We start from the raw sequence: 18,675 nt of genomic DNA on the forward strand, positions 1-18,675 counted from the left end.
AATGTTCCATACAAATTTGATTGTTGGGCAATGTCGCACAGGCTTATCCAATCAGAGTCTAGAGTACTTGGACTAGAGTGATTGATTCAAGGATGGGTTGTTGGATTGAACAGTTTTCTGCAAGGCCAAATTAACTAGATTTCTGTTCTTTCTTTCATTTATTCTACACATACTCAGGTGTCAGGTGTTCTGGCCATAGTTCTGAGCAGTACATTAGAGGAGTCAGAGTGAAGAGAGAGAGGAGCAGTGGAGAAGGGCTTGGCATCTCCAAAGAGGTCAGGAGGGAATTGTATATTGTATGTTCATAAATTATCTGTTAGTGATACTTTAAGGCATATGAATTGATTGACAAATTTTAGGGGGAGCAAAGATCAACAAAAGAAAAAACTCGTGATTGACCCAATTTAATGAGAAATTTAATTAATAAGAATTTATTTCAGTCAACTGAAGAGTTATAGAAGCTTAAGTTGAGTATATAAATGGCAAAAATGAGGAAGAAGGAGTGGCCATAAAGAGTGTGTGTGGGAGTATGACTTGCAAAGACTTCTAGGAGAAAGTTTTGAAAAAGGGTTAAAAGTTTGTGGTGGACAGTGGATACAGGAAATGAAAATTGATGGCCTTCAGGTGTGGGATATGATATAAGCAAAAATGCTATAACAAAACCTCATAGATGCTTTTGTGGGGATGTGTCAGGCTGGTTGGCTTAAAAGAGAATTGAGAGAATTCTTGGGGGTGGAATTCCAGGCTGAGATCTTTGGATGAGATTATGTATACTGATCAGGTGATAGGTTTTCATGTAGGTCTTCATAATGAGAGTGAATAATTGTGAGTCCATCTCTTGATAGATACAGACATGGCCAATATCTTAAATTCCAGAATGCCCACCAACTGCGTGGGTTCCCGAGGCTTACAGGAGACTTACAGCAAGTACCTGGACTTTTTGGCCAATGACCACATTATTCCTCCCTAAAGCTGTGCCCCTATTTTCCTATCTGTCTTCTCTGCTGGATGAATTGTGCCAGGCTGTGTGTGAGCCAGGAGTGCACATCTTAACCTGTACTTAACCTGTTGGCCAAGGTGTCTGTGTGATGGCTCTTTATTTTGCCTACTTCGCCTCTCTTTTTTCCTTCCTTTTGGTAACAGCATCCTGATTTCCCCTTGGGGATCCACTCCCCCTCTTACTCTGTTTATATAATTTGAAAGGATTCCACTCCTAGCTTCAGGGATGGATGTGTGATCCTGGACTGTTCAATCAACGTGGGAAATTCTGGGAATTTTACAAGAGATCCTGGGAAGTAAGAGCTTAACAGTAAAGACTTTATGAGCCTGAAGCTACTGTAGAGACTGAAAACTGCTAACCATGGGGAATAAGGAACATAGATAGAGATGAAAACATCTACTTGTATCTGGAATACTTCTCCAGTTTTCAGTATTATGAGCCTCTAATAATATGAGTTTCTTCTGATTAAGCCAATTTGGTTTGGGTTTTCTACTGTATGGAACTAAAACTCTTGACTGTAACCTCCTTCTTACAGTTTTTTTTTCACATATGCCTAAGCTTTGATTTTAACCATCTGGATCTTACTTCCTTGTTTGGAGAGGAGCTATTGAAGAACAGAACTGTCAAATTACTTACTGGAAGCCTCTTCCCCCTTCAACCTCACCTTTGTCCTATAGGCTTTTCAAGGACTGGAGTCTTCCTTTTAGGGGACATGGAAGGGAAGGGAGGAAAGACAACAGTATTTAGTAAAATATTGTCCCTTTATTCCTCCTTTTTAAAACTCCACTCCTTATCATTATGGCTCCTCAAGTCTTTTTTGTTTTTGACTGTCATTAGAATTCCTCCTGGCTTTTTTTTTTTTCTTTTCTTTTTTTTGGCCAGAGTACAGGAAGAGGGTGGTGCAGTGTAAGGAAAGAAACTTTTAAGTACCTCATAGAGATGACAAAGTTTAGCCAACAATGACATCTGAGTAAGATTTTCTCTATATAAGAAGGACTAAGAAGTACTTGCAATCCTGGCTCATTCTGTCACCCTAGAGAGTCACTCCTGATCCCATGAGAGCTCTAAAATGACTGACATAGGTTATACATTCTTTGTTTCTTGGTATCTTTTTCCAAGGGTCTGTGGTAGTTGGTAGTTGGTTTCTACATACACAGTTGTTTTAGTTACCATTCAACCTAACTGATAGCTTAATTAGAGGCCTAATACTACTATAATAATCACCATCCATTTAGAGCTTGAAAATTTATAAATTGCTTTCACATATGTCATCACATTTCACCTTCAAAAGAACCTTGAGTGGAAAGTAGGCTAAATATTAGGGCCATCTTACAGATGAAGAGACTGACTTAAAGCATGGCTTGCTAGGGATGATACAGCTAGTAGATTGGGGAGCTGGAGCTGAAGCTGGAGGCTGGGTGATTCAACTCATGTTCAGGAATGTCCCCTTCCCTTCCCCTTAATGATCATGCACTCTCTGATAGGTCAGTCTGGAACTGAAGAAAATACAAAAAGAGTGTAAAATGAGGTTTGGTTGAAAAATCAAGGTATGCAATACATAACAGCTATGTAGGATTTAAGTCAGCCAAACTTTTATCTTCAGAATTTCTATGAGATGAAAAAGATTATGATGTCTCTTTATGTGTAATTCAAATAAAAAATACAAAACAAGACTAAACCATAAAATAGGTATAGAAATTCCACCTTCATCTAATCATTTTCTATGATAACTACTTCAGTGTTTCTTTTTGAAATATCCAATATCAAATCTTTTTAAGAAGAATTTTTTTCCCTATGCCCTTGATTTGCTAGCGTCCTAAACTTAGTTGGCTTACTGGGTGTTCCAGCACATTATATTGTGAATAATATTATGGTAAAAGTAGTGGCTAAACACAGTAACACTAGTTTTATGTCCCTTAGTACATGGAAATAATAGGTACTCAATAAATACTTGCTAAAAGGGAACAATATTTGTAATTTAAGCATTTAAAAAATACTTGACACAGTATTAAATCTGTTCCAGGCTATTTAAAAACTTTTAGAGGCCATATTCTAAGTATTCTGAACTGCTGGACTAAAGAACAGTTGAGTCAAGTCTTTAAACAGATAGTCAAATTAAATGACTATTAATTTTGTGGAAGTCAGTTGCTCAGATGTTTGAAAAGGCAATTTGAATCCAAAGCTATGTATAGCAATGTCATTTAAATACTGCCTTTCTGAGGTAACCACTTTATCTGTCTCTTGCCTGGATCCACCCAACTCTGCCTTAATACACAGTGAACTGCTATCTGAGTGAAGGATGTACCTGCCAAGCCTCCACCTTCTTGATATCAGCACATGAACCATTGGTGAAGAGCCCTCTTCCAGGTAAGCATGTGTATATATCTTGCAGGGCATGAGCAATGGAATAGACTGCTAAGTAGACATTGTAGGATATCCGTAAGTGTGTATAATCCATGTAAGGGGTCTCCACACTGCTGATGTTCTCATCCCCTGTGCAAAGAGGTCGGAAGGCAGTGGAACTGTTACTTATCCTGCCACCACCTTCTTCATGACCTCTCATAAAAGTGTCCATGGACAAAGGCCCTTTAGCACCTTCCTGGAGGTGGCAGTTAAATGTTTCTTCCCAAAACTCCTTGGCAAAACCATTGTGGACAGACTTTCTGGGATGGACTTTCTGCAGGAATTCCCGGAAACCTGGGATCTGCCCAGCCTTCAGAGCGAATCCAATGGTGCCTCCAACCACATGGAAGTACTCAGGCATGGCTATCAAGGAAGAGCTGGCCCAGGCCTCACTGGCCAGCCAGATCCTCCCTGTGATATTACGCCGGACAATCTCCTTGATGAGGGGTTCAAGGTCTGGGCCACTGGAGAAAACAACAATGACTTTGGCTGTGGAATTCTGGATCACCTCTACCACTTGCTGTATCTCTTCCTCATCAGAATACTGGGAGATGAGTTCACTGAAGTCGATGCAGATGTCCCTCTCCTCCGCTTCCTCTCGAAACTTCTCAATCCCTGGCCGGCCATAGTCATCATCAGCTGCAATTGTGCCCACCCAGTTCCAGCGGAAATACTCAATAATGTCTGCCATGGCGGTGGCCTGGTGTTCATCATTGGGGATGGTACGGAGGAAGGACTTGAACTGATTCTTGTTGCTGAGGAGTCTGCTGGAGGAGGCATAGCTGACCTGGAAAGAATATATAAGTGAGTGAGGTACCAGTGAATGAGGCTGTGCAGAGGTGGTTTTTTGAACATTCATTAATTTATCAAACATGCTGTTCATGGTAGACAGGATGAAAGGGTGAAGACAGCCAGTATCTGTTCCTCTCCAGTGTAAGCCCTCAAACATCTGTCTTTCAGGGAGCATTCTAATTCCCAGTGGGTGATTCTTTAGAGCTACCTTCAGAAATGGGTCTGGTCATAAAGTCAACCCAGCAGTAGTGGAATCTACTTATCCTATCAAGGAAAGTCTTCTATACACTGTTTTGTAGTTGCTCCTAACTTCCTCTGTGCTGCCTCATTGGTTATAATATATCCATGTTCTGATCTAAACGTTTTAACTTCCCCTTCACTATGACGAACACTTTGTCCGTGACTCACTTCTGGAAGGAATGAGGTTCCCTGTGGGTTATAAACCCACAGCTCTTCAGGGGAGCTCCAAGGAAGCTCCTCTTTCCTATTCTGCCTAGTTTCTCTCTCCCTCCATTTGTTCTCTTTTGGTAATGAAAGAGTGTTTAATATCTCTTGTTCTCTAGTTTTCTAGAGAGGTTTTAAAGGAAGCCAAGTTGAAAAAATTGGGGGGAATGTCCTTTTAATAATAATTCTCACCAGTTGAAACAATTAGTTTTCTATGTTTAATGTTTTAAAATGAATTTTCCTTTTTTTAGATCTTCTTTAAAAATTTAAATTCAATTAGCCAACATCTAGTACACCATTAATTTTTGATGTAGTGTTCAGTGATTTATTAGTTGCATATAACATCCAGTGCTTATCATGTCATGTGCCCTCCTTGAATTTCCCAATATATACCTTCTTGTCAATGAATAGTTTCTACATCAAAAACATGAAAGACATTGGTGTATGAAAGATCAGAGCCTGGGCACCTGGGTGGCTCAGTCAGTTGAGCGTCCCGCTCGATTTCTGCTAAGGTCACGATCTCAGGGTGGTGAGATTGAGTCCTGTGTCAGGCCCTGTGCTGGACATAGCACCTGCTTAAGATTCTCACTCACCCTCTCCCTCTGCCCAGACCAGGGCCATCTTTATTAAGGGGGCATGATTTTTCTGATAAGAGCTTTGATTATGGAAGTTATAATAGGAAATCAACATTTTTTCCTTTTATCGGAATAAGTTCCTTCTTGCTGTTACGAGAGTTCATGACGTATGGGTAGTTAGGTTAAGTAATTTGTTGAGATGTTACTGTTTTTACAGAGCTCTACTTGCAGACATAAACAGCAACCTTCTGAATCAGATATTTGCAGATGAAAAACCTACTCAGGCATTTTGTAAATTCCTCCATTATTGTTTACTTCTTCTTTTGAAAAGTGGATTGATAAGCATCTTAAAAGGATTAAAATTACAAACAAATATATCTACTATGGATAGGTTTCTCTTAAAATTAAGAGTTATAATATTTGTCCAGTTTTTTAAAAGGAACCAGAAAAGTGGGCAAAAATACTAGTTCATTACTTGTTCTCCCCACCAAAATACAAAACAAAACAGAACAGAGCAAAAAACCCTTAAAAACACACAAAACTTTTTTTTATTGTCAGAGGGGAAAAGTTCATGAATGATTCAGAAAACTTCTAACCACAACTGGTCCAGCTGGTCTGCCCTATTGTATCCACTTGGTGGCATGAGTGGTATACGAATTACCCCTGGGCCTCTGCCCCCACCCTGCAGAGAAGCGGTTCCCAACCTGGCTGCAGAGAAGGATTACCTTGGGAGCTTTCAAAATTCCTGCCGCCCAGGCTGCTTCTCCTGTCACCTAAGCCTGGACCTCTGGGGTGTGAGACCCAAGCATCAGCATTTTTAAAGCTTCCCGTGTGATTCCAACATGCAGTCACAGCAGAGAACCACTGCTGTGGATACACTTAACATTGTTTTGACTGAGAATTATTATAGTTTTCACTTTAATAATTCCAATTTAGCTTAAAGTCATCTTTCATCCAGGCCACAAAGAATTTAAACCTTTACTTTGGGTTCTTTATTTATTTGGTGGTGATTATATCTTATGCCTTGTTGGCTACAAGAACTCATTTTGTATATTTAAAAAAGATTCTGTACAATATGCCAAAATTATAAGATGCATATTTGCATGTTGCCCAGCACATTTACTGATAAGGGCATTGTTAGATCATTTTGTGCAAAAGTTATAGTCAGGGCTTCCCCATGGGAAGCACCTTTAATTCCCTGAAGTAAGGATTTGGGAAATGATGACAAGACTTTTTGAGTTGCCGCATGTATATAAAAGGATAATGTCTATCACCAAAGAAATGGAGACTCCCAACATATAAATGTGAATTTATGAAAGGTACTCTTACAAATTTTGTATATTAGACATTGAAAATGATAAATTCAATTATTGTTTATAATTTGACTTAAAAGTTGTCATAAATGATGTTACATTTGAGTTGATTCTCCCATCCATGGACATTTAGGTTGTTTCCAATTTTTCACTCTTATAAAATGATGTCATAGATCTGTGAATATTAACATGCAAAAAGGTGTACTTCACAGGGGGAAAATATGCAACTTTGAATAAATGTTTATGATAGCACTTGTTTCAGTGAACTGTTTACTAGTATTTCAAAATATAGACATCTCTCCACCTAGGCTGAGTTCCTGCAGGATGGATACTATTTATTCATATATGTTCTATAAATATTTGTTGAATGAAATAGAATATTTTCCATTTCTAGAATGTGCAAGGTAGTGAATAAGTTCCTGTTCTGTGAGGAAGTATACTCTTCTTCCCCCTGAGCTAAACCCTTAACCAGAAGATAGAGAGGTAGACTTTTAAGGGAATAGGATTAGGGACAGATATTTTGAGTTTGAAAGGTGGGATTTACATCACATGGTCTCATTCCTTTTAGTAAAATCAGAAGAGTGGGCATTCACTGAAGGAAGGGAGTGAAAAGTAAATAACTGAACACTCTGATAAAAAAAAAAAGACAAAGTTTTATACACGGTATTTTTAAAAGAATTTTGGAAGAGTTGTGAAGGTTTAGTTGACATGATTGATGTTAGGGTCTCAGAAATCCCAAATGGTCATGGTACAGTGCCCTGACTAATTAAAAGGCCTTCTGTGCTAATGTAAACCAGAGGTAGGAAAATAGCAAGCTGTATGGACAGTGGGCATGGCAGCTCTTTGAGTCCCGATGACAGCTTACCTGCTGCCCCACCTGAGGACAGCTTACCCTGCTGCCCCACAGCTTACCCTGCTGCCCTACATGTACCTGGGGGATGTAGAAGAGGCCCAGCAGGTTTGCCACCGCTGTGGAGATGCCCGAGCCAGTTGCTCCCACTACAGCAATAGTAGAGGGGATGTGCTCTGAGCAGTTGCAGAACTCATCAAGGTTCAGAGAATCAATTTTATTCTGTGCCACAAAACTCAGGGTAGCCTCCAAGGCTTTAGAAACGGTGTTGCAGGTGTCAAATATTCTGTATCCCAGTGTCATGTTGGGAAGAAGGGCTGGGCTGCTGTTGATTTCCTCAATGGCAAATATCATTGCTTGTAACCAACGAAACCCGCGGAAATTGTACCTGGAAGAAAGAAGAAATGGAAGAAAATGGGAGGCTTTCTGGTCAATGCCTTGAGAGTAGGGACTGGGCAAAGCTGTGCTTGAATCATGCATGGCTCTGTTACCCTTTTGTTTCGTGATGTGTTCTTTGAGACTCAGAGACCTCTCTGTAAAATGGGGACAGTGCCTACCTTTTATATGGTGGCTATGAACATGAGATAATTATGTAAAATTCTCACTCTGGTCCTTACACAGAGGGAGTAATGATAACAAAGATTGTAGTAATAGAATGAATAATTTGTTTCTGCTTCATCCAGCAAAGAATTTGAAGTTGATAATGTGAAGTATTAAAAAATAATACAGATTAAAGAAAGATTAGAGAAAATATAAATAAGATTAGGATTTTAATAGGTTGGAGCCTAAAAATTACTTGAGGTTTGCAGGGTCACAAATTTAGGTTATGACATTATTGGAGGTTAAAGGGGAAGGGGAAATGATGAGTCTCATCTTTGTAAACTAACAAACATATCTACAAGGGCTGTTTACAAACTGGTTATTTCTGGGTGGTGGAGGGATGGTTTTAAAAATTGTGGCTTTTGGGCACCTGGGTGGCTCAGTGGGTTAAGCCACTGCCTTCGGCTCAGGTCATGATCTCAGGGTCCTGGGATCGAGTCCTGCATCGGGCTCTCTGCTCAGCGGGGAGCCTGCTTCCCTCTCTCTCTCTCTGCCTGCCTCTCCGTCTACTTGTGATCTCTCTCTGTCAAATAAATAAATAAAATCTTTAAAAAAAATAATAAATAAAAAAAAATAAAAATTGTGGCTTTTCCTTTATTTATATATTCTGTTTTTAAAAATAAGGGTGCATTGTTTTTCAAAGAACATTATTTTAAATAAATATCAAGCAGATTTAACAAAGAGAAGTAGGGTCAGTGACATAGTTTTCATCTCTCGGGATTTGGCCCAGAGTAAGAGCTAGAAGTTTATGTGGAATCAGTGTATCCATGCCCAAAGGAAGAAATGTAACAACTCCTCAAGTTCTTTCTTTACCTGGTAGATTACAGGAACTCAATGACAGGTGGTAAAAAATACAATTTGCTATATACTCCGCTGTATTGTGTAGGTTCCTAACTTTTAATGTGACATTTTCTCCTAGTTATTTTCTTTATGTTTCCATCATTTATTTTTTTAGTTATTTGTTTTAAACCTGCAAAATTAGAGAGGTTATAGGCTATTTCTTTACATAAAACAGTTATACTCCTTTTATTGTCTTTCTTAAATATAATTTAAAAAATATAGTATTTCAGGGTTTCTTACTTGATCTTAAGTATGTATGTAGCACACACTCTGTCCAGTAGGGCACAACAAAGAGGGTATATGTCCACATAGGTTATGTGAGGTATATAATCAGCATAATTGAAATTCTGTACTTAGTTTTTCTGTATTCATGAGAAAAATGTGAAAATTTTATCTAATTTTCCAGCTTTCATTAGAAACATGAACAGAAATCCAGTTTTGTTGGAGCAATTGTAGTTTTCATTTACATTTTCCAGCAAACAGGAAGAGTAGGAAAAAATGCAGGATCCCTTTTGAGCATTGCAAGTCTTAGAGAGAAAGTGGTATTTTCTCTTAAAAGCTGGGTAAAAACTTGGGGTGCATTCCTGGTCTCTGATACCCTTGTGAAGGGAAGTAATACACAGTCCATTCTACTCTGCAGAAGTCAGATCTTGTTTGAAAGAATTGTGCCTAATTCTAGATGCCGTATCATAGTCATGATAAATTAGGGAACATTAGATGGAGGGCTATGAAAATGGTGAGGGGTCTGGAAATCATGTCATGAAGTAATTGTTCAGAAAACCAAGACTCAGGCGCAGAAAAGAAGTGATTCAATGGGACATGATAGCTGTCTTCCAATAACTGAAGAGAGAGTTCAGTGAGACACTTGGATAGATTCTGTGTTTTCTCCATTGGCGTTAGGTGTATTCTGTGTTAAGTAGCAGGATTGCAGCCTTCTATAAGAAGGACTTCCAAAATCCTGCGGTCTGCATTTTGAAGATGCCTGTATCATATCAACATATCAACAATCAAGTTTCTTTCAACTTTAAAATCCTTTTTAATAAAAAGTGAGAGTGAGGCAGCCAACACTCAGGTATTACTGACTTTCATACCTGGGGCACTTAAGGTAAATGGGAGATTTTACTACTCAGGTTTGCAAGACCTGTAGTAAATTTCCATCTAGGTACTTAGTCTTTCATTCAGCAACACTGCTGCTAGATGAACAATGACGATTCATTTACGAAGTGACTGGACACATATCCCTAACAGGCCATGGATTTTTTTTACTCAATATTTTTGACATTCTACTTTTTGAAAAATTTCTTTTAAAAAGGGAATGGAGTGATTTCAGCATGACTACCAATCACCATCTTTAAAAAGAGAGAACCAAGTTTCAAAAAAATTACTTTGGGTTTGGTACAGTTTTTCTACAATAGAAGAGAGTCTTTGACTTGGCTCATTTCCTTACCTTATACATTCCACAGACTCCGGCCTTGATTTTAGATCTTGATCTTTGGCTGCTACTCCAAAATGAATAGGAAAGAGCCCCCCGAGGATAATGTCCCCTTTCTTCTGGGCTCGTTGGTCAGGCCCATAGGCAGAAGTGCACCAGGTACTTGCCAAGAGGATGAAACAGCAGCTATAAAACGCCATAGTTCTGCTTCCTCTCCAGGGGGAAAACAAGAGTGCTGGTGGTTTGGGGGCCCCTGGAACTTTCCCCCTTGGTGCAGTTCACTCCCTACAGTGTGGGCACATGTCTACAGAGTAATTAATAACAGAACGGAGGCTGTGGTGTTTGAATATCCATTTCTGCCTTTGCCTTTGCAGACTACTAGGTGGGTGGTCCTTGAGTCTTTAGAAGCCACATCACGTAAAGGGTGTCTGTGAGGCTTTCTAAAAGAAAAGAGATAAAATGAATTCAGCTAAGCCTAAATCCCGTCTTGTTATGATGACTGCAACTAACATGGCTTAGAATTTCCATTTAGAGAGGCTGATGGGTAACAGGAGGGTAAGGCATGACTGAGAGTCTCATTTTTATAGCACTATGTGTAAGATACAGAAAACTTTACTTGCCCATATTGGAGAAGGACTGTGTTCAGTTGTGAGGCCACATTTTAAAGAGGTAATTGATAAGCTAAGGCCTCCACTGATGTCATTGCTGGATTTTAATTCATTCATTCTTCTGCGTGAATAATGCATAGAATTTTCTTAGTAGAAGTAGTTCCTTGCATTATTGTTATATAAATGATATTTTATTCAGCACCTATGTTCTTACAGAAAATACAGAATAGTCATATTTAATTTTAAATTTGGCTTTAAATCAATCAAAAATGTCAGAAAAGGCCATTTTTTTATTCTTTCTTTATTATAGTAGATTCCCATTTTTGTACCTTATCATAGATTTCTGGTTTCAGTTTATAATATAATACTCTGTAAACTTTTGAGGAATGATTCTTGTAGAAGATGCCCATAAATCAAAGGTCAGATTATGTTGATAAGGCTTAACAGCTGGATCTAGGGAAAAGTCCTTCTGCTAGGAAATCTTTGTTCTTCTCTACACCCTATCACCCACTTTCTGGGTCAATTACCAATTATATGTTCATGTTGGGTAACTATACAGCTTCTCCTGAGGTTCAGGGCCAGTACTGAACTGTCATGTGGCCATCTCCACCTGGATGACAGGTGCTTCCAACTTGGCAGGCTCTAAACTCACCTTTCTCCCAAGGTTGCTGGTTGCTACTTCATTGTTTTTTTTTTTTTTTTTTTAATACAATATTTTTTTAAATTTATTCATTTATTTTCATTTAAATTTTAGGTAGTTAATAGACAGTGCAATATTGGTTTCTGGAGTAGCATTCAGTGATTCATCACTTGGAAACGATACCCAGTGCTCATCACAATTGCATTCCTTAATACCCATCACCCATCTAGCCCATCCCCAACCCCCCTCCTTCCATCAACCCTAAGTTTGTTCTCTATCATTAAGAGTCTCTTATGGCTTGTTTCCCTCTCCCCTTTTTTCCTTTTCCACCTACCCATATGTTCACGTGTTTTCTTTCTTTCTTTTTTAAAAAATATTTTATTTATTTATTTGAAAGAGAGATCACAAGTAGGCAGAGAGGCAGGCAAAGAGAGAGGGAGAAACAGGCTCCCCGCCAAACAGAGTCTGATGTGAGCCTTGATCCCAGGACCCTGAGATTATGACCTGAGCTGAAGGCAGAGGATTAACCCACCGAGCCAGCCAGGTGCCCCATACTTCATTGTTTTTTAATCTCAGCAAATGGTGTACCACCCACAAAGACACAAAATAAGGAGTCATCCTAGCCTCCTCCCTCTTCTCATCATTGCCTTTCATATTCAAACAACCACCAAGTCCTGTGGATTGTGCTTCTTAAATCTCTGAAATCATCTACTCCTTTCTATTTCCAAGGCCATCTTAAGTCTGCCAGCATTTCGTATCTGGATTTCTGCAACTATTTCCTCATAGACTTTCCTGCCTCCAGTTTCATTCCTTTGCAATCGGCTTTTGCAAATCTTTGGATGCCATGGAACGTGTGGTTTGGAGCACAGGGTCTGAAGTTAAACCTGGCTTTGAATCATAGTTTCACTGTTTTCTAACATACGACTTTGGTAAAGTCATTTTCTGTGATCTGAATAAATATGCATGAAGGGTCATTAACACAGTGTAACTAGTAAACTCACGGAAAATGCTAGCTGTGATCCAGTTTCACTCTTGGTGGTCTTCTCTTTGAACTCCATGCCCCAGTCATCCCAAAATGCCTTCAGTTCTTCAAGTACACCAGGCTTTTTGTAAAATTCTCAGACCTCACACATGCCATTCCCCCTCTTTGGTCCCTCTGGCCTAAACTTTGCCTGGAAAATTTCTAATCTTTCAGTTTTTAGGTGCTCATATCCACAGGGTGTAGCTTGGCAAACTGGGACCTTTGCGTGAATGGAGAAAAGAACTCCTCTGGGCCAGACACAGCCCCACACTGAGGCATCCAGCTCAGGGGTGGAGCACAGCCTGGATTTCCCATGTCACATGCTGCCTCTTGCCCTTTAGGAACCCTACCTCCTCCAATAGCCATTCTAGCAGATGCTGGGCCCCATGTGGAAGGAGTACCCCCACGGACACTCAGCATTCATGGAATTGTCTCCCATAATGTCTGAACTTCTCCATGACTTCATGTCTGAACATCCATGATCCATCCAGAACTACCATAGTTCTCTGACTCCAGTCCTGCGTTTAGATTTTTGGCTTCATTTTTTGGACCTTGGTCATGCATTCATTCATACATTTAATAAATACATGTGTTAAGGACTGGGAATATAAAGGTAACCAATGTATGCATGTTCCCTGCCCTCAGGAACTCCCAGTCCAGTAGGCAGGCACATTGGTATAGGGGATCAGAATTTATCTCAACATTCAGAAGTGAAAAAAAAAAATGATAACTTTGGTTTCAAGAACTAAATTCAGCTGTGTTCCCTAGCATTTAGCCATGTCTGCAATAGTAAGTGCTGACTAAATGTTGAATGAATGCATTAAAAAAAAAAAGCACTTTGCAAGGAGACAAAAACTAGCATTTATTGAACCAGGCATTGTGTCACGTCCTTTAAACATCCAGTGTATTTTAAATTTCACAACTGCAGTACCAACTTTATTTTCTAGATTCTCCATATATTCAACTTAAGTGAGAAATTCTGGCACTTGAATTAAGAATACCTCAAGAACTAAGAATTTTAAGGAGTCCGGAGTAGTGTACTGAATTAGGAGAGTGAACATTATTACTGATTAAGGTAGGTCACTAAGACCTGTTAAATTTTCCCTGTGAAAGATTAACTACTTGGAGAAGTTTATTAACTTCATTAGTCTGTTCAAAAGAAAATTCATGGTGAGAAGTAATAGATCAAGGAGAGATTTCGGGTCAATTTGTAGCAGTTAACTCCACCAGTCCAATGCAGTCTCCAAACTGCCCTTTTTAGTCCAATTACTAGGGTCTAATTTGTTTGAAAGCTAAATCATTATAAATCCTCCCTCTTTCTTTCCTCCAATATCCAACCACTTTGTCCCGCTGACTCTACCGTCTTTCTCCACCCTGTCTTCCCCTTTCGATTGCTATTGCCACTGCTGTTGCTGCCGACTTTCCCAGACTCCCACTGCCCCCCCCCCAGTTTCCTTACTGCAAAAGGTTTCTTTTCCTTCTCCCTCAGTCCTGCTGTCATTGATAGTGACAATCAGAGCAGTATCAACTGTGATCATAGCACAGTGAATTAACACTTGGAGTTCATTGTGACTTCAGCTTGCAGGATTCAAAGTACATAAATCCTTAGTCACTAACACTTCAGTTGCAGTATCTGCAGTAAAGACATCTGATTGTATCCCTCCTGTCTGTACTCCTTTTATGCCACACTAAAATCGTTTTTAGCTTGACATGTGGTTACCTGACATAAAAACCACTTCCCTCAACTTCCTTTATGACCAGTGGGATGTCAGCTGAGGTGCCTGTGGCAGCCTCCAAGAAACTGCTTAAGAGTTCGTATTTGTCCTTTGTCTTTTCATCCATCTTCCTTCCTTCTGCTGCATTGGAGGTCTAGGTGACAGCTGGAGCCCATCTTGACCCAGGCACCCTATCTTAGGGAATGATGGTGCCATGAGCTGATGATTTCATGGAGCGGAACCTCTGTATGAGACTGTTCCCAGACTTTTACATGACAGATAGAAAATGCTTCTAGCTCGTTTAAGCCATTGTTATATTTCTTCTTTCTGTAGCTATATTAACAGTATCTATCCAAGAGTCGCAAGTGAACCCATTTGTTTTCCTTACTATAAGTTCATTTCATTTAAATCATATATAATCATGTTTGTCGTCCTGTAAAAAAGTATTGTAAACACAAGCTGAAGCTAGTATTTGTTCTTTATCTCATAGGCAAATATATTTGGAAGAGGAAATGACCCGTGTACCAGCTGGTTTTATGTTTAGAAGGTCCTTGAAATCATGATGAGTGTTTCAGTACTAACAGATGACTGATTGGTGAGTTCCTAATCCAAGAGATGTGGGATGGGAGATCAGGAAGATTGATCTATGGCTCCATAGGTTCATTAATTTGTAAATTATTGATTCATTCAAAAACAGTTATTGAGCCCTGCCACAATGTGTTAAACACTAGGGGATGTGAGGAACCTAGGAGAGAAAGTTGAGATTGTTGCCTTCAAGGTACTCATGGTTTAAAAGGAGATAAAGATACGTGTTATAAGTAGTGATGCAAATGCTAGAAAGAGGCATGAAGTAGATGTTGAGAAAGTACAGAGGCAGAAGTTACTTCAAGGAGAATTAATTCAAAGTGGGGACCAGAAACTTCTTGAGGATATGGCCTATCTCTTCTCATCCCTGTAGCTTGGCACCAAGTATAATGCCTAGAATTTAATATGTGCCCCACAAATATTTGCTGAAAGAATGAACGAAACATGACCAGTAAAAACGAACAGTTGTCTGGGGGGAATTGTAGGACAGAATAGAGAAGGGTCATCCCACAAGACCAAAGGTTCCCGAGGGGAGGATCTTCATCATGATCACAGTTGCCTTCTCAGTACTGAACATGGTACCTGATACTGAAAAGTGTCAATATCTCTTGAACTTGAATTTGTCCAAAAAGTTCCAGAGTCAGGGATGAATGAATAGAGGATAGAAGGGCAAGGTTAGAAGACAACATTGCAACATTTCGATTTCCATCAAAGTAAAAACCACTTTGGTTCTTGACCCCTTGGCTTTAACATTTCCAGAAATTGTGTAACTCTAGAGAAGAATGATTTTGTCTACATTTCAGCTAGACAAAACCAAAGCATAGACCTCTAAACATAGAACGACTCAGAAATAAATAAATAAAACAATAAATAAATAAAACCACTCAGTAAATTAGAGGCATGACAAGCTCAAAAACTAGAATTTGTTGATTCCTAACATGCAGACATAAAAATTCTAGGTTGCCTAGAGAAAAAAGGTGGTTATGAAACCAAAATTGATTTCCAGTAGAAATCATTTATCTACATACAGTGAATACATTGATTTGTCTGTGATTTATTATACTATAATCTTTGGCCTCTTTTGTCATACTGACCATAAAGAACAGTAACAGTAAGGTGTGAAGCCACCATTGCAGAAAAGGTGAAATGTGTACACTTTAATGAGGGTGAATAGGGAAAAACCTGAGAAAGTTCAACCAATAATCACAAAACCCATGTACCTGGCTCTGGTTACAGCTTTCTTTACCTCTAGCTGAGGACACATCCACAATGTGGGTTTTTATACGCACCTGGGGTGCATTTGTTAAAAAATTAGAGACATCTTATCTGTCATCATTAATGTGACCATCCTCAGGTCTGTGTCAGACTTCATTCCTTCTGTATTAAAGCAAGGGACATCTTGTTTTAAAATGAGGGCCCTCTTTCAGCACTGGAGGAACACAAGCTGCCGAGTCACACTCGGCTGCCTCCCTCCAGCCCGGCTCGCTGTTCGCCCGCCAGCTGCACAGGTTCTTACCCTCCATCTCCCTGACAACAGGTGTGACTTTTGGAGAGTCCATGCCTCATTTAGTCCTGGTAATGGCTTAATTGAGTTGGAAAAATGCAAGGACAGGAGCGTGATAAAAACCAGCTGAGCTGGGTTCCTGTTAGTCATTGGAAAAAGCTATCAAGGAAGGGAGGAGAAAGGATGAACAAGAGTGGGGAGGAACAGCATAGAGTGTCAAGCAAAATAGGGAGAAAGAGCCAAGGCAAAGCAAATAAAGGAGATAAGTAGGAGAGGAAATGAACATTCATTAATGTTGTACTATGAGCTCTGTGACAACATGGTCTGGTCTTTCCCATTCGTGGCCCTGAATCCAGAAAGACACCATAAATGATTAGGTGAATGAATATATATGTAGGCTGCCTACATCACAGTAAACCATCTTGGGAGTTTATAAAGCTATTTGAAGAAGAAGGAAAAATACAAAAAAGGAAATGGAATGGGAGTTGAGGGAAGGTGAAAAAGTCAAGGTTAAAAAATGATGAGAAATGTTCATTCTCTGCTGTAGTCTTAGAAGTTGAAATGTGTGCTGGCTTTGGGCTTTGACATTGCCGATGCCTGGTTTCCACAACAGGACAGAGTGAGTTCCTGGGGACACAGGCTATGAGTTAGGAAATTTCTTGTCCTAAAATGATTCCCTTCATGTCTTAAGTAAGCTCTGCTGATGGATGTGGACACCTATGGGCATAATTAAATGGTTCAGGTGAAAAGCAAAGATATGCAACTCATGTCTTTATAAAGAAAAATGTCAGAGCTTCAAGTCCTATATGAAAAAAATATATCTGTGGAATAATGTCCTGGTACTACTTTTCAAAACAGCAAGGAACACTGATGAGCCAGGTGTTTTTTAGCCTGGTGTCCCAAGATATGCTACTACAGTGTCCTCGGGTAAAGTAAGTTTGGGAATTGATGTACATTCTGTGCCACAAGGACACATTTGCCTCCCAAAGGCTTTGAGAAGTCCTGCATTAAAGATAACTTTAACCCACTCATTCTGAAATTTATTTCAGCATGGGACTCTTATTAACAATGCTGTGAAACACAGTCTTGGGAAATGTTAACCTCATGAAAAGCATCATATCCTTCCCTGGGACCTCCCCAGTCTTTCTGGATGCATTTTTGAATGGGGAGGCATGTCCATCCCTCCTGGGCATAGCATTTCTTGTAATCCTGGGAATGAAATTCCAAAGGGTGGTATTGGAAAGAGGGGGTGGGGTCCAGTCATTCTCTGATCTTGGGCGTAAATGTTCCTCCTCTCTTTTCCTGCAGGATGTTTCCATGGCATTCAACAAGCTTGTACACCAAACCTTTCTCCCTCCCACTTGCAGCAACTCTGACCTAGAATGGTGTTCCCCTACAAGGACCTTTGGAAAATGCAGGGTGTGCTGGTAAACTGGTTCTCTGGAGGCAAAAATAGGGAAAGAAAAGGAAAAAAAAATGAAAGAGAAAATGACCTGATTTGTAGTGTTTGCTGAATGTTCCCACCTTGGCAGATTTCAAGCTACTAATGATTTAACAACCGACTTGCAAAAATCCTTGCTATTTAGCTGTTGGCTCTCACGGGCTGATAGCAGAAGCCTGTTGAAACGTACTGCTGGGACACAGCTCTAAGCAAATGGAAATGCGGTCTTTGGAAAAACTGGCTCCAATTTTATGGGCATTATCAAATCTTCTCTTTCCTCCTGTTTGCTTCTCTGCTCTGCCTGCTAGGAAGCTGAAGCCAAATTTGAGTTCCAGCTCTAGAGAATATAGAAATCAAAGAGTGCATTTTTGTGTTCTAACATTACTCAACATATTGCTTTTTCCTTCTGTGCTTATTTCATCCCATTTCCTCACCCTATTAAATCTTTCATTTTTATAAGCAATGATATAAACACAGAAACAAATATCGGGGGTTCTGCTATGGGGAATAAGAAGTGCCCCCGGGGACGACTGCAGTTAGGAGGAGGGGGTCTGGGAAAGCCATTCTTGCCTCAGTAACTGAGGGGGTAGATTTGAGCCACTGTTTTGGGAGACCAGGTCCTTAATCAACACTGGGTGTTGTTATATGCAACTAGTGAATCACTGAACACTACTTCAAAAACAAATAATGCACTATATTTTGGCTCACTGAACATAATAAAAAAATTAAAAATGGTATCAGAATTTTAGAGGTGGAAGGGACCTGGGAAGAATAACTGGTTCACCCTGAAACCTTCTGACACCTCAATGTTTGGATCATGGTGGCCACTCCTACCTAGTGTGGGAGTTGGAATTCAGAACCCATGGGGAAAACTGTGAGATTCAGCAACAAAAGGGAAGGGAAGTCATTTTC

The 18,675-nt window shown here is 39.7% G+C and overlaps 1 protein-coding gene across 4 annotated transcripts in view; it reads right to left on the reverse strand.

Annotated features, from left to right (window-relative positions):
• The window catches only part of CASR (calcium sensing receptor), a 78,442-nt gene that overhangs the window by 18,729 nt on the left and 41,038 nt on the right, over window positions 1-18,675 (reverse strand). For 3 of the 4 annotated variants that reach the window (XM_047735354.1, XM_047735332.1, XM_047735338.1), the window contains exons 2-4: window positions 10,265-10,689; window positions 7,459-7,765; window positions 3,306-4,190 (exon numbers count right to left, since the gene is read on the reverse strand). In XM_047735354.1, the coding sequence (XP_047591310.1) occupies window positions 3,306-4,190; window positions 7,459-7,765; window positions 10,265-10,449 (1,377 nt within the window). In that variant the 5' untranslated portion in view covers window positions 10,450-10,689. Of the gene's footprint in view, window positions 1-3,305; window positions 4,191-7,458; window positions 7,766-10,264; window positions 10,690-17,350; window positions 17,362-18,675 lie in introns of those variants that run through there. The other variant, XM_047735345.1, reaches the window with a different exon arrangement.

This window comes from Lutra lutra, chromosome 1 (assembly GCF_902655055.1).
Source record: "Lutra lutra chromosome 1, mLutLut1.2, whole genome shotgun sequence".
In the NCBI taxonomy this organism is placed as follows: domain Eukaryota; kingdom Metazoa; phylum Chordata; class Mammalia; order Carnivora; family Mustelidae; genus Lutra; species Lutra lutra.